This window comes from Oryctolagus cuniculus, chromosome 1, assembly GCF_051225735.1.
Source record: "Oryctolagus cuniculus isolate XC-2025 breed Fujian yellow rabbit chromosome 1, ASM5122573v1, whole genome shotgun sequence".
NCBI classification, from domain to species: Eukaryota; Metazoa; Chordata; class Mammalia; order Lagomorpha; family Leporidae; genus Oryctolagus; species Oryctolagus cuniculus.
Window position 1 is genome coordinate 105374473 of NC_142867.1, and position 15136 is coordinate 105389608.

The 15136-nt window shown below is 47.4% G+C and overlaps 1 protein-coding gene across 30 annotated transcripts in view; it reads left to right on the top strand.

The window, feature by feature from the left end:
* The window catches only part of NCAM1 (neural cell adhesion molecule 1), a 331209-nt gene that overhangs the window by 300262 nt on the left and 15811 nt on the right, over window positions 1-15136 (top strand). For 17 of the 30 annotated variants that reach the window (XM_051849322.3, XM_008261337.5, XM_089312676.1 and 14 more), the window contains 2 exons: window positions 11067-11191; window positions 14348-14525. In XM_051849322.3, coding sequence (XP_051705282.1) covers window positions 11067-11191; window positions 14348-14525 — 303 coding nt within the window. Of the gene's footprint in view, window positions 1-11066; window positions 11192-14344; window positions 14526-15136 lie in introns of all 30 variants that reach the window. The other 13 variants (XM_089312658.1, XM_008261331.5, XM_089312559.1 and 10 more) reach the window with 1 other exon arrangement.

Below are 15136 nucleotides of genomic sequence, written 5' to 3' on the forward strand. Positions count from 1 at the left end.
GGCCAAGGCTGCCGATGCATAATTGAACAGAGAAGAAAAGAGTTTCCCGATTCTGCATGGTGCACAAAATGGCTCCTTTTTTTTTTTTTTTTTTTTTAAACTGCAGAACAGAGCAAAGGGTCTGCTTCCTTGGTGTTCCTGCCATGTGTGTGCTGCGATGAATTTTAATTCCTGATGCTTTTGAGGTTTCATTTTGTCAGCAGAGCAGAGTCGGTGACAATGAGCTGCGCTCACACGGGTTTAATTCAGATGATGGAGTTATTTTGCATTTGGAAAAGGAACACAGTTAACAGAACCCTTCCTTCCACAGTGTGGCTCCTCTGATTTTTCCACTGAGTGCAGGATGGCGAAATCTACAGGAGGCATTTGCACCCAAGGTGCATTTTAAGATGCCTCGCGTTAGGTTGGTCTCTGTCAATGAACACGGCCTCGCTTGCAGATTCTTCCTGAAGGGGAGAATGAGGTGTTCCTCGCCCGATGTGTTTGAATTTTTAAACATCACAGATCAAATGCATTGTTGTGGCATCTCAAGGGGGAAAGTCTGAGTCTTTTTTATTTTGAACCACTTGACTGCTGACCCAAATTGTGACTCCTAATGAATACTGAGAAAAAGAAAAGGCAGTCACAATTGGGCTGCAGCCCGTAGCTAGTGTGAACATACTCCTCAACCAGGAAGATAAAATGTAGCACGTGTGGATTGCAGTGCAACTAATAGCATAGTAGCTATGAGCATGCAAAACTCCTTCAATTGTCAATCTGGGGTTGAAAGTCATCTGCTAGTTTTGCGTGCGTGTGTGCTTGTGTGTGTGTGTCGATCCATGTATCACAACTAAAAATGTCCTAAAATAAAATTGCAGTTGTATATATGCAGGACACCCCGATAGGAATGTTCCAGAACTTGTGTAAATGTCAGACACATCTCCCAGTGGCAAGGGATCTTGGTTCACTTGGTTAAAACTCTTGCCTCTAAATATGTTTCACCAGCAGTGTGCTTCAGGCAGGAAGGGGTTTTCACCTCTCTGCCATTCTTCCCCCTTAGCCTCATCTGGCAAAGACCAAAACGTCTGCTGGCCTAGCAAAGTTGAGGTGGAAAAGCGAAAATGCCCTTTAAAAGTCAAAGTCATCTGGCTACAGGTGTGAATCTACATAACGGTGTAGGGCTAAAAGGAACGTAGGTGACTCCGAATAAGAAATTCATTTTCTTTGTAAATCTCATTTCTTGTCAATGCAGGATAAAGATAATTCACTTTGCCCCCCAAGTGGCCTCGCCCTGTCTAATGTCAAACTGCCCCGGGCTGCTTCTGCGGTTTCCTGTGGACCAAGCCTCTGTGGGAACTATCAGAGGGAAACTTAGCCCCCCAGTCTGCACTGGCCTCTTCCTTTACGCTTAGACTTCAGGGAGTCTCATCGTGGGTCCTGGGATCACCGTGGGTGTGTGGCTGGGCAAGCTGGAGAGGACCCTCAAGGCCACCACCCCTGCATGCACCCTGCCCCCGTCAGCTCAGGCTGTCTCTCCCTGTTACGCTGGAAGAAACATGACATGAATTCTCTTAATTTAATGGAATCTTTTGTTCTTCCAGGGTGCGCAATCCACGCTTCGCTAAGCTCAGACTGTTCCTCGATGAACCGCGTTGTGTTTCATTGCCTTTGTTTCCCAAGGATGCTGAGACATTTCTGGAATCTGTGAATAATAACTTGCTTTTTTTTTGTTTTGTTTTATCTTTTCCTTTAACAGTCTTCCTGGATTGGCTTTGACACCTGGGTCCCAACAGAAATATCTCCCCATTTCCAAACGAGTGCCCGTGCTCCTTGGTTGTGGATTAATAATGCAATGTTGCAGCTGTAGCTAATGCTTTTTGGTGTTGTTAACCAAAGGCCCTTTATGATTTATTATTCTTCTATTTCCGGGCAGTTTTACTGTGCTCCCGGTGTTTTCTATATATGCTGCTAATTTAATTTGATTTCTCCTTTTATTTAGTCTGTGATTTTGTTGTTGATTTCTCTCCCTGCCCATTGTTTACATCAGTTTTTAATTTTTTTGTATTTTCCATGTGACCTCCTCCACTTTCCTTTCAACCAATCATGTGCGTGCGTATCATGTGACTTTGTCATGTGGCTTGCATGGTGCTGACGATGTCGTCCACGCTGATGAACAGAAGGTAAAACTCTTTGTTCTGATTAGTGAAATAAATCTGGGCCCACAACCTGACACCCAGGGCTCGTTCATTTCTTCCTGTCACGGATTTCCCAAGCAAAGCCATTTTAGAGATTTCCTCTTGTTCCCAGTTCACAATCCAGAGTTCATCATTCCCTACAGCCTGCATATGACAATTGTTGATATCATGGCAGCCTTTGGTTTAATGTTTGGCTTCTAGAAATTTGGTCAGGCTGATGGCTCCCCACAACAAAATCACCTGATGTTTTTACCTGACAGTTCATAAAGCTTACTTCCCGAAAAGGTATATTGTAAATGACCTTGAGAGCATCATTACTTAACTTACTCCTATGGTTCTGAAAACCTCAGTCGCGCTAACATGAGTCAGGCGCCCAGGACAGTGTTTACAACCTTGAAATGCTACAGAGAGAAATGTGTCAATTGCAGAGGTCTTTTTTTGTTCAAAGCCAATGAGAGTGCTTCAAAACAGTCATGCAAATTAAGGACTTTCTGAGATAAGAATTTGGATTACCACTGTGGTTGTGATTACTGAGGTGCCACTTCTCCAGAGTGGCCCTCCCCCAGGCAGGGGGTGAAAAGAGCCAAAGTCACTTGGCAATTACTTGATGGAGGTCTCCGTGTAATCAAGAAGCACAGGATTGACCCTCAGCAAAGAAAATAAAATTGTAGCCTAATTAAGTGGCTAGCGGTGACAAAATAATTAGTTAATATTGTGACTGTCACAACCTTGTTAAGACATTTCTCACTTAAGGAAGTGGCTGCTCAAGGCTTCCCCCACTGAAATCAGATCCCTGTTTAGACCCTGCCCCCAGGGAGTCTACGCATTCCCTTCTTCCTGGCTAAATTTGTCGCTTCACCTCACGCCTGGGACACACAGGGGCTGCAGTGACCACAGAGGAAAACTAACACCAGTAACTGCCCAGGGTGCCCGTGCATGCAGGGCTGCCCCGTAGGGCCTCACTTCCCCAAGAACTGATTGGGCGACATCCACTGGAACAAAACCGGCCATAGCTTGTCTCGCATGTTCTGTGTCCCTGCTCTGTCCTTTTGTTTTGTGCCTGCCCTGTGTGTGTTCCCTCTCATTCACCCTCCACATTCCCCATCTCCAAGGACTTCTGCTTTGCCCCCAGTTGAGTCCCATTTACAGCCAGACTCCCAGACTTGCCTATGTCTGCCCTTTTTTCCAAAAAGAGATGTTGCATGAAGCCAAGTGGGAATGTGACCTCTCTTAAAATAAATGAGCTCTTGCAGGCTGTAGGATGGAGAATACCGGGAGCCTGAGATCCCCTGACTTCAAGACCCATCCACAATTTTGTGGCTTCATAAGGCTGAGCAGGTGCAGGTGCAGCCTCTTTTTTCAGACTTGTGGGGACTGCTCAGTGGCTGGTGCCCTGGCACAAGGTCTGGGCCTGCCCTATGAAATATTAAATGTGAGCAGATGCTAGATGTTGCCTATGCAACGCATTCAGCTATTTTTAAAAACAAGTCTGGTCATTTCTATGCAATGCTGTGCTTCAGAATGAAGCAAGGACCACATTAACAAGGTGGAAGCTAATTCACTCTAAGAGCTGTCTCTTCCCAACATTTTAGGCTATTTGTCTGAAGATGTTTCCTGCACCTGCCCCGGAAATACAGCTCAGCCGTGGTCTGGGCCGGCAGTACAAACACGTGGCCAGTACTTTAAAAACTCCCCAGGAATTCCAAAACTGCGACCTCCCCCTCATCAAACCATGTCCCCAGCCATGCCAGTACCTCCCTCTCTGACTACAGGCTCAGCCTTGCTACTCAGGTGAGCCACAAACCGCAGCAATGGTCTTGGATAATAAAATCGAAGGGAATGTAGAGGTTAAAGCAAATAAAATTTATGGGGGAGAGAAAGAAAGCTTAGTTAGGGATGGTGATTGCCTCTTTTCCCTGGACATTAGTAAAGATTTAAGGGGAATTGGGCCTGAATTAGAACGGCTTAAGCAAGCTGGGAATCCTCATCCCATCAGTGGCTTGTGTACCCAACGGGGGATGAAATGCAGGGTCTCTGCCTAGCCACTACTCCCTCCACCCACCAAGAAATTGCCTGCTGTGTGCTGAACGTGCCCCAGATGCTGCAGCCACCCTAAATTCAGCTGGCCAGCCCTGAAAGAAGCAGGGCCAATCAGGAGAAGAGGGGAGGTTAAGCGGCTTGGGTACTGCCCGCCCGCCGCCCCCGCCCCCCAGAGTGGCTGGACTCCTGAGCCTGTCCTGTGTAGGAGCGTGTGACCCATGAACTGAGGCACCTGTCCCAGGACGGCAGGGCATCCTCCAGTGACTCTCTGGAGCTATGAGGACTCTGGGTAGATGGGACTCCCTCCCCCAGCATGTGTGTGACGAGAAGCCCCCCTGTGTCACGATGCTGCATGTATGAGCATGGCTCCCTCCCACCTCCATTCATAATGATCTTTTTTTTTTCTTTAGCTACTGACACTGACTCGTGCTAGGAAGTGCTGATTCTGATGAACTAAACTCTTTAACACCCACTCTTCCTTCTTAGATCGAAAACATCACTAACCACCCCTTCCACCCCCTCCTTTATTTTTTACAGCTGTGTGTCTGGATGACCCCGTGTCTGGCAGGTCGACACACACTTGCCACCAGGGTGTCTGCTCGGATTGCCTTTATATCTAAGGGTTCCCTGCACTGGCGGTTCCCAGGGTAGGCAGCGAGAAGGGGCTAAAGAGGAGGCAGTGAAGTGTATCCACCCGCATCCTGTGTAGGCAGGGACCGAGAGCCGCTGCTCGCTGCGGAAGCTGCCGGTTCCCCCTAGGGTTCCCAGTGTGAGGGCTGAAATGTCCCGGCAGCCTCATTCTTCTTCATAACCAGTCGCAGGGCCGTGAAATAGTGTGGGAGACGTGCAGCAGCTCCGTTTGTGGCCGAGGAGGCTGGAGCCGAGTTAATTGCTGGTGATAGTTATTTCTGCCATAACTTCCTCAGCCTGGATCAGCCCCAGAACCACAGGCTATACCCTCACGCTCATATTTCTTTTTGGGATGATGAAGCGGAGATAATTGATCAATTAATCTGTTGGTGTTTTCACGACACCCGTGAGAAGGGGATTGGTATTTTTGTGGCTCTGTCTGTCAGAGCTCATTTGTTGTTGTTTCATTTGTACTTTCTGCTGCCGTTTGCCACCCCAGCCTCAACACGCACACTCCCATTCCTGATTCCTAGGGGAACTGGTGCTGAAAACGAGTTGGGGACCAGGTCCTTCGCCAGCTCAGCCCCAACAGATAAAGCAAAGCGTCCTCTCTCTAAAATCCCGGGGGACTGGCCACGCCCCTGCCCACACTGCCCACACACCTGTTCTGCATCCACACTGGCAGAGTCAGGATGTGTAGACATAATCAGATCCTCCACACTGGACAACAAAGAGCTCAAGAGAAAAGGAACACCACTGGGGAGCAATGCTTGAGGAGAAATTGATAACCATCCTTGCAGCGCCAGGCCGTTCTGTGGGACTAAGAGACCCCTGGCATCCTAGCCTAGCCAGGTCGTTACCAAAAGAGGCATTGGGGGCATTTTGAGAATCCAGGGGTGTATGTAGCATGGCTCATATTTGATACCTTTGTCTGACACTGGGACCAAGAGCTCTGTAGCCAGGAGAATTTGTGGCCCAGTACCTCTGCCTCCTGACCCCCTAAGGCAGTCTAATCCCCAAAGCACCAAACTTCCAATGTCCTGATGTGATTGAATGTTTCTGAGTTGGAAAAATCGAATAGACTTCATGTCTGAATAGCTAAGTCATCCATTTGAGACATTTTAGAGGTAAATAGTAAAAAGGTATACACAAGTTTCAAATTGCTTACAAGAAACCATCAACCAAAGGAGACAGGATAAATAAAATGAGCAGTATTTGTAATGCCAAATCCTATTGAATAATAACGGATTTTAATGCAAGCCCTACATCCATCACTAATGTATACTCAGATGCTGATGCTGACAAGGAGTGACTGGAGAGAAAACACAGCACGAGGCTTTCTCAGGGTACCTGCCCGGCACCCCGACGTTTCATTCCCAAGATTCAACTCTGGGTGCTTGGCCTTGCTGGAGGGAGAAGCAGAGTGCTCGCTTCCCTCCGAGATTCACACAGGCTCTCCAGATGCCCCAGGCTTGTGTCATTTTTGTTGTGGAATTTGGATTTCCAGCAGTTTCCTAACCCCAGGGCTTCTGCTGATGAGAGGAAGGGCACGAAGTTGACTCCGAGTTGAGGGCACAGTAGCCCAGTAATTACCAAGAACCTGCAATCCACACGGCCAGAAATACACTTCCAATTACAGCTTCTAAGGGGGGGCTCCCGAGGACCTGCCTGTGATGGATGTGACTGTGTGTGGCCTCTCTATGGTTGGCTCTTTTTCCCTTGTGTTCATGGATTACATTTTACTGCAGCATACCAGAACTGCCCATTATGGCGTATTTGCTATTGGCAGGGTTTATTTTTAAGGTACCACTGTTTCAGTCTTTACATAAAATATGGGGGGGGGGGTAGAATTTGACTCATGCCTGCAGCTCAATTCAAAGGGTATAACTAACCACAGGGGTCTTCTTGGAGCAACCTGCCACTTACTGCTGAATTGCAAACCAACATTTACAAATAATTACAATATTGGTTTTGCTGAAATTACCCATAATGATTTCAATCAGAGCAGCCGTCTCAGAACACCCTGCACAACAGGACCCTCTAAAGCATTTCCTTGCTAATGTGGTCAGGAAAGCAGTGAGCCCTCCCCAAGGTCAAGGTCGCATTGCTTCTGCAGCAGCCCCTCCCCCATCTGGCATGGCTCTATACAGAGATCTTGGGGAAGTTTCTGTGACCTCACTGCTAATCTTTAAGAGAAAGAGTAAGCATCAGATGGTAAGAGAGTTGATTGAACAATTACTCTCTTCACGTCTGAATGTCCTTCAACTGGGTTTGACCAGACCTCTATGACATCACTGGAATATGATCATCCTTTACAAATATTGCCTTTGGAAGGGTTATGTTGCTGTCTGAGTACTCCACACCTTTTTTAAAAGGATAGACCATAGCTAAGTTTTTTTTTTCTTTGCATTTGGCAAAATAATAAAAATCCCTGTTTGCCTTTGAGACTTGAATTGCTTACAACCTGGTACCTAGTAGACACTCACTTGCTGTGTGAATCAGAGGTAAAGCACTCCCGATGATACACCTAAACATTACACAATACGAAACTTCTAACTTCTACGAGAAAATAATACATTTCTGAGTCACATGGTAGTCACTCAAACTAAATGGCAGCAAATTATAGTGGTCTAACCTTGGTAAATGTTAGAACTAAGTGCTATGGTACAATTTTTAGTGATTTTTCCCAACGATTTCTTTTTGGTGGTGATACATTTTTTAATGGTGATCCCAGTGATTTTTTTTTTTCTGAAGCAAAATTGAAGATAAGGGAGTTCCTTCAGCAGGGCTTTTGGCTTCTGCAAGGGTTCCTTGGAGAGATTTGTGTTCTTTGTCTTTCAAAAGACTTGGAGGCTCTCTTTTCAAAGATAGGACTTTTTGAGATAACTTTTTCAAAATTGCTAGGCAAAGAGTTGGCACCTTTGTGCTGCAGGGACTTGTAGATACTTGGGATTGTTGTAGGGTGTATCTCCCTACAGCTGACTGGAGGCCATATCTCTTGTGTTATGTCTTCCACTTTGTTGTGAGAAATAGCCAAGGCATAGATGGTAGTCCACTCTACCACAGTGGTCATCACTGGGTCACCGTGACGACAGAGCCGGAAGGAACCTTAGAGAGTATTTGACCCAGTGTCCATATGGCACGTGTGGAGACTGACACAGTGATTGGCCAAGGCAACAGAGCCATGGCAAAGCAGAGTTCTGACAGTGTTTGACGGTACTGATTCAGCATTGGAAACTCACACTGCCCAATTGGGAGAGGAAATAGTAAGGAGGGCACAACAAAATATCTCCATGGACAGATCTTTATATTCCTCCAAGAAGGCTTGGAGAAGGGTGAAAGAGTCACTAATGCATCCTAAAATGAAACTCCTGGGGCTGGTCTGTGGCGCAGTAGGTTAATCCTCTGCCTGCAGCGCCAGCATCCCATATGGGTACAGTTCTAGTCCCAGCTGCTCCTCTTCTGATCCAACTCCGATAAGGCCTGGGAAAGCAGTGGAGGATGGCCCAAGTGCTTGGGACCCTGGACTCATGTGGGAGACCCAGAGGAAGCTTCTGGCTTCTGGCCTTGGATTGGCCTAGCTCCAGCCATTGTGGCCATTAGAGGAGAGAGCCAGTGGATGGAAGACCTCTCTTTGTCTCTCTTCCTTTCACTGGCTATAACTCTGCCTCTCAAATAAATAAATAAACCCTAAAAATAAAAATAAAAAAAATAAAATGAAACTCTTCTCCTTCCTAAGGCATATAAGCCACCTCACACACCGTTGTGTCAGACCACTTGACACACAGCCATGCTGTGATTCCAAGTGCAGAAAGTTAGAATGAGTGATGTCCCATTCTATTCAGTGTAAGGTTACCGATTGGTCCACTTTGCCTGGGACTAAAGGATTTCTCAGTTGTTGAACTTACAGTGCTAAAATCTGGTACATCCCAGGCTTACCCAGATAAGTTGGTAACTCCAGACAGTCAGAATAGAATTTATCAACTTCTGTGCCACCTTCCATTTGCTCAGCATTGGTGAAGCTCCCACAAACTCATGTCTTACTAAAAATACACTCCATTTTGAGTTGCTTTTTAGCACTGGGTATTTATAATGTTGTAGACATGAATGAGTAGTAATTCAAAGACTTAGAAGAGCCCAGAGTAGCTTGAAAATACAACATAGCTTGATATATCTACGCCTAACCATTAGGTGCAGCCAGTGGCTATACCACGGCTTAGAAGCAGGACAAATGTTTGCCTGTCTTTTTAAAGGTTTATTTAAAGTCAGAGTTACACAGAGAGAAGTCTTCTATATGCTGGTTCCCACAATGGCTGGGGCTGGACCAAACTGAAACAGGAGTCAGGAGCTTCTTCTTGGTCTCCCACAAGTGCTTGGTAGGGGCCCAAACACTTGGGCCATCCTCCACTGCTTTTCCCATGCTAGTATCTGGGAGCTGGATTGGAAGTAGAGCAACCAGAACACAAACTGGCATACATATGGGATGCCAGCACCACAGACAGTGGCTTTACTGGCTATGCCACAATGTGGGCCCCTCACCTGTCTTTTTATTGCTGCATTTATTTTCTCTCAAACTACTGATTGACAAAAACAAGTAATAAGCACCCCTTTTCCTAAATATCTCTCCAGCATCAAGACTACATAAGCCGGCATTCCAACTTTTATGAGTCCTCATTACTACTTCCCCAAACTAGGTGTACATGGGTCGCCAAGGGATCTTGTTCCAGAATCCACATTTCTAACAAGCTCCCAGTGACATGCATGCAGCTGGCCCTACAAGTATGAGTACTAGGATTCCACAGGGGGACTTCAAAACACTCATGGAAAATGGCATTGAAAATTGGTTTATTTTGGTGCAAAAATATGAAATCCATGCATAGTTGTTCCATGATGCTGCATTTTTTCCATGAGCTTTTGGAAGTCCACCCCTGAGCATGGATTACAAAATTACGGTGCATCGAGACAAACTCCTCTTTTGCTTCCATTGTCTATGAACTTCTTGAAGCACCCTCATAGGTTATGCTCTTCTGTGATTCCTCCTTGTGTCGCAGGGAGGAGATTCCCAAGTAGCTCAATGAAGTGGTGAGGCCGTAGATGGCTTGGCCAGCAGCCTGGTGACACGTCCTCCCCCAGCCTTCCCGACATGTCTGTGATTCTGTTTCCCAGAGTGGGCCAGGGTAACCTACTCAGAAAGCAGTTATTTTACAGCCTCCAAGTTTTCTGTCTGCAGTCATGGAATAGATGTAGAAAGTGCGGGCTCCCCAGGTGTGCTCCATCTTCATTTTAATGTTTTGTGTCAGATAGCCTCTCACCTCATTACTCAGCATATACTAACGAAATAGTTTCTCTCGAAGTCAGTCTGGGTCTCATTGTGGAACCTTCCCGGCCCTGGTAGTGTGTGACATACGTACAAATTCATCTTCCTTCTTAACCATGGGTTTGCAGTGCTACAAGCCTAGCGGGTATGGCAAAGGGGAACATCAACCATTTTTCTGTTGAGAAAACTAAAGGCATTTTGTTCGGTCTGCTCTCCCAAAGAAAAAATACTTAAATGGTTGTTACGCTAATACATGAAAATGCCAAGGATTATTGCTCACTCAGTTGAGCCACAAATACAGGTCTCTTGCCTGTGGCCAGTTGTGCTTTGTTTAATTACAACTGGAAATGTGTTGTTGTTGTTGTTTTCCAAACAAGTGATTCTAAGTCATAAAATCCAACTTGTGTAAAGGTACTCACAAAAATACTGCATCATTCATTTCCATTAGGGGGTCAGACTTCCCTGGGCTAAGGGATATATCCAGAGAAAAAAAAACTTAACCTTTTTAAAAAACATTTGTATAGGTTCAAGTTTTCTGTTCACAGCACATTTCCCCATATTTCAGGCTGTTCCTCCAGATGTGTCAGGTTTATAAAAACTAAGTCTGCCAAAAGGACACGCAGGCAGCAGAGACAGAGCGACAGAGAATGCCACTTGCTAAACTGGCACAAGGGCTGTGCAAATAGGAAAGGTGTTTCCAAAACACTCCCAAAAGGCACTCGCCATCTGGGCTGAGTCTGAGGCCGCTACCTCGAGTCTGAAGTTGTACATTTATGGCTTCTTAACCATTGGCATTTCTGAGAAAATAAAAAAGAGCCCGTCCCTAACCTGCCACTGCGCCCCAGTCTGATGGACTGCGTTTCACCTGTGGACAGGATTTCATGTGAGCTCACTGCCTGTTTCAGGGGAACCCAGTGCACCCAAGCTCGAAGGGCAGATGGGAGAGGATGGGAACTCTATTAAGGTGAACCTGATCAAGCAGGACGACGGGGGCTCCCCCATCAGACACTACCTGGTCAAGTACCGAGCGGTGAGTGACCTCCCTCCACAGCCCCTCCCCTGCCCCACAGCCCTGGCTCCCAACTTAGCTAGGGAACAGCATGCAAAGCCCGGGAGACCTGGGGGTGAGATGGGACCAGCAGGACCTATGTCCCGCAGGTGGCTTGTCGGCCCTGTCCACACTGGGACCATTTTAAAACCATGAGTTTGTGGGAGTCACAAACTGATACCACAATTGACATGTTTTTGTTTTTGTTTTTGTTTTTTTTCTGGAACTTTTCAACAAGTGTACTTTGCCATCTTCCAGTGCCTTTTGCAAAGGTGTTGCTGTTGTCTAACGAGCAGTCAGTCTCACGATTACCCCATGTTACAGCTACAGTCACAGCTTGGGGAGCCAGAGTCCAATCCGGGCCTCTTACCTCTACCCAAGGTAGCCTGAAGCTCCTAAAATAAGGCCAGTTCTCTCCCCTGCTGTCCGCCCCTGCAGTCCCGCACACAGGGTACCTGGTCCTAAGCCGCCTTCTTCCTAGTTTGTTCCCCACCCATCTCAGATTCCCATGGTTCCACCTTTCGTCCCCAAACCCCAGAACTGAGAATCGCTCTCTCCTATGGGGTTTATAGTGACACCTGGCCATCGCCAGCGACACCCAACTGCTGGGAGATTAGAGGTGGCCTCTGGACACTGGGAATAACCTCCAGATCGGATTTCTAAATGGTAGAGAGTAAGGAACCAGAGAGCAATGTACTTTCTTCAGATTGCCCAAAGACAGGCTTTTTTGAGTAGGTTGACATCCTTCCTCTCTGCTGGGTGACCAGTCCCCACGGAAGAGACGCGTGGGTCTTTAGCCAGTCCCCACAGAAGAGACGCATGGGTCTTTAGCTGGCTGGGTATCTGCAGCGTTAATCCAGCACAGGGCTCAGCTGGTGGGCAGGCCTGGCAGTCACTCAGCCCTCCTGCCGACTTAATTTCTAAGCCAGGTGGAAGCTGACATGGCAAGAAAACTTCAATCAATGTCCCTCCAGCCCAACCCAGAGGTCCCACTGAATGAGTAGCCCTGTGGCTCCCTCACTCCAGAGTAGGATGCCAGGACTGGGCAGGTGGCCCCAAGTACCCCAACGGCTTCTGGCCATTGTCATGCTAACATGACCCAGTGGGCAGAACACGGGTTTTAGAGCCAGACGTGACGTCCAGTTCCAACCTGCCCACTTACCAACATAAATCCTGAACAGATGATGGTGAATAGATCACCCAATCTTCCAAAACTTCGATTTCACCATCTGTAAAATGGGAACGAAATAGTTTATTGAGTTGCTGCAAGGATTCTTATAATGAACGCAAAGCATCAAAAATGTGCCTGGTACTTGGAAACCTCTATAAATGGTAACTATAATTACCACTAAGATGTGGGAGCAGGCTGGAAATATCTCCTGCATGAGGTCACCTCGGATGTTATTTTGCCCAAAGAGCCCTGGTGGCGGTACCAGGCAGGCCCTGCTCTGGAGAGGCAGTAGGGCTAAAACGCCAAGATGCGTTAGATTACAACAACCTTAACCATCCTCTTTTGCTTCAGAAGATCAGTTTGCTAAATATTATTCTGAAAAAAAATTATTCTGTATTATTATTATGTATTGTATACCATACGCTTACTTTATTAAATATGTGCCTTATCTTCTGGTTGTCTGATCTATAATGATGTGTATCAACGAAGATAAAAGAGGCAGCTCAATTTCCCTGTTGAAAATTAAAGCAGAGCTACTTGGTGGCCTGTGCACCAGCTGGCTTGCTCCATAGCCCCGGCTTCCTGATTAGACTCTGTGCACGAGAGGGTTCCCGTCCTAGCATTTCCCCATGATGGTCGCAGCCACAGCATGAGCACTGCCACATTATTGAAGGCTTCCCCTTGGCTCCACCAACCATTCTGCCTGGAAGAAGCTTTGCTGTAGCAGAATTCTTCCTCCAGCTTCAGCCATGGGCCTCCAGATGTGTCATGCCTTCTTTTGTGCATGGTAGATACCTTGGGGCGTGTGCCTTTGTGAAAAGACCAAAGATTATCAAGACGTGAGCTGTGCACCTGTGAGGCCATTGGAGGACTTCTGGGGGTCTTCCAACCTTTTGCCACAGTTGTTTTGTTAGGGAAGCAATCAGCCAACAATAGCCTTATAAACTCCCACCCAGTACAAAGTCATTGGTGAGTGTGTAGGTAATAACAAGAAAGGGTGTTCCATGAGAAAAAGGGAGGAGTGCAGAACTCTAGCTCCCTGCCTATACTTACGCCCAGGCTGTGCTGCTGAGCTCAGAGGATCCCTGCTTGGGGGTCCTCTGAGCACCCCTGGGTTGGACCTGACAGCGAGATTTACACCCGAGACACCTCACCAATTCAGCTGCAGGTGCAGAAACAGGGCCACACTGCACAGAACAGGAAAATCCCATTCAGTTCAACAGACGAGTGTTGAGCTCCCTGCTGTTGAAAAGGAAGACTGCTGCTTTGGGCCCAGCTGAGTGTGGCTCCAGCCTTGACTGTGGTGTGTTTTAGGAAAGTCTGCAGAGTTACCTTACTTCTCTCTCACATCCCCCACATCAGATCTAGCCGGAGCCTAGTCACCTCCCTTCCCCAACAGGCTTGTCACTGGGATACAAGCAAACATGTCAGCAAATTCTTTAGTACAGGCCAGGCACATAGTAGGTTCTCAGAGAAGGACAGGTTTTATTTTTAATAAAACTGGAATCTGTGCAGTGCTCACACATCAGCGAGGTGACACACACACCTGAATAGGGAGCTGTACAGAAATACACAAGAAACATCTGTTGTATTACTCTTCTAGGTCGTCCTGATGCATATGTGCCCAGTACTCGAGGGTGCAGCCTGGGGTACGGGGTCTGCCTGAGCCCCTGAGTACTGCAGGGGGGATGGGTGTTGAAGGGGGTGGTCCAGTGCTGCGCTGGCACCACTGCTCTTTGTATTTGAAGCCACACAGGGTTGACCTCCAGATCTGCGTGACCCTCAGGAATCAGTCTCTAAACTCATGACGAATCCAAACCATATCTTACCATCGTTTCTTCTTTTCATGATTTTTGCACCGATAGTTTGGGACTCCCCTAAGTTCTGCCCATCAGCCAGTGTACCCCGCATTTGTGTCTTAACACTGTCTGGTGTCCTGTGTCCCTCTGGCCAATTTCTCCCAGAAGCTGTCCTCCGAGTGGAAACCAGAAATCAGGCTCCCGTCGGGCAGTGACCACGTCATGCTCAAGTCCCTGGACTGGAATGCCGAGTATGAGGTCTACGTGGTGGCTGAGAACCAGCAGGGGAAGTCCAAGGCGGCTCATTTTGTCTTCAGGACCTCGGCGCAGCCCACAGCCATCCCAGGTACGGCTGCTTCTGCTCTCTTGTTAGTTTCCCGCTTCGAAGTAATGCACAGTGCTGCCCCTCCTAATGTGCCTGAACAGCCCTGACAACTTGCTTGCTTACGGCCATCCTCATGATCGGTTGCCCATGCAAAGCTTAGTTTTGCCTTGTACCTATCTGTGCAGTGGGTTGAGATGTACTGGACCCCCAGGAAGGCTTGGCCAAGCATCCTGGGGAAAAGGTCCTGTCTCATTCAACTTGGAAGGACTGATAACTACCTACCAGTCCATGGGACCCCACAGATGGGCAGCGCCCTGGCTCCCGCCTCGCCTTGGAAGCTGGTTGAGTACGGATCCTTTCATGAGATCTTGTCTGCCATCCGCCTTTCCGTGCTAGGACCACAGAACTTGTTTTTTGCGCCCTCTATCTGATGCTTGCTTTACCTGCACAACCATGGTCCAGTTCTCTTCTCTCTGGTAACTCCAAGAGAAGGAGGAGATGGTGCCCAATGAGCCGTGCACCCTATCTGCCAAGGGCCTCTCAATTGAAGCAAAGTTGAAATTGAACCTCTCGTAACAGAGCAAGTGTCTGGAAAGCACCATCAAGGAAAGGCAGTCCGTCTGCTAGAGACC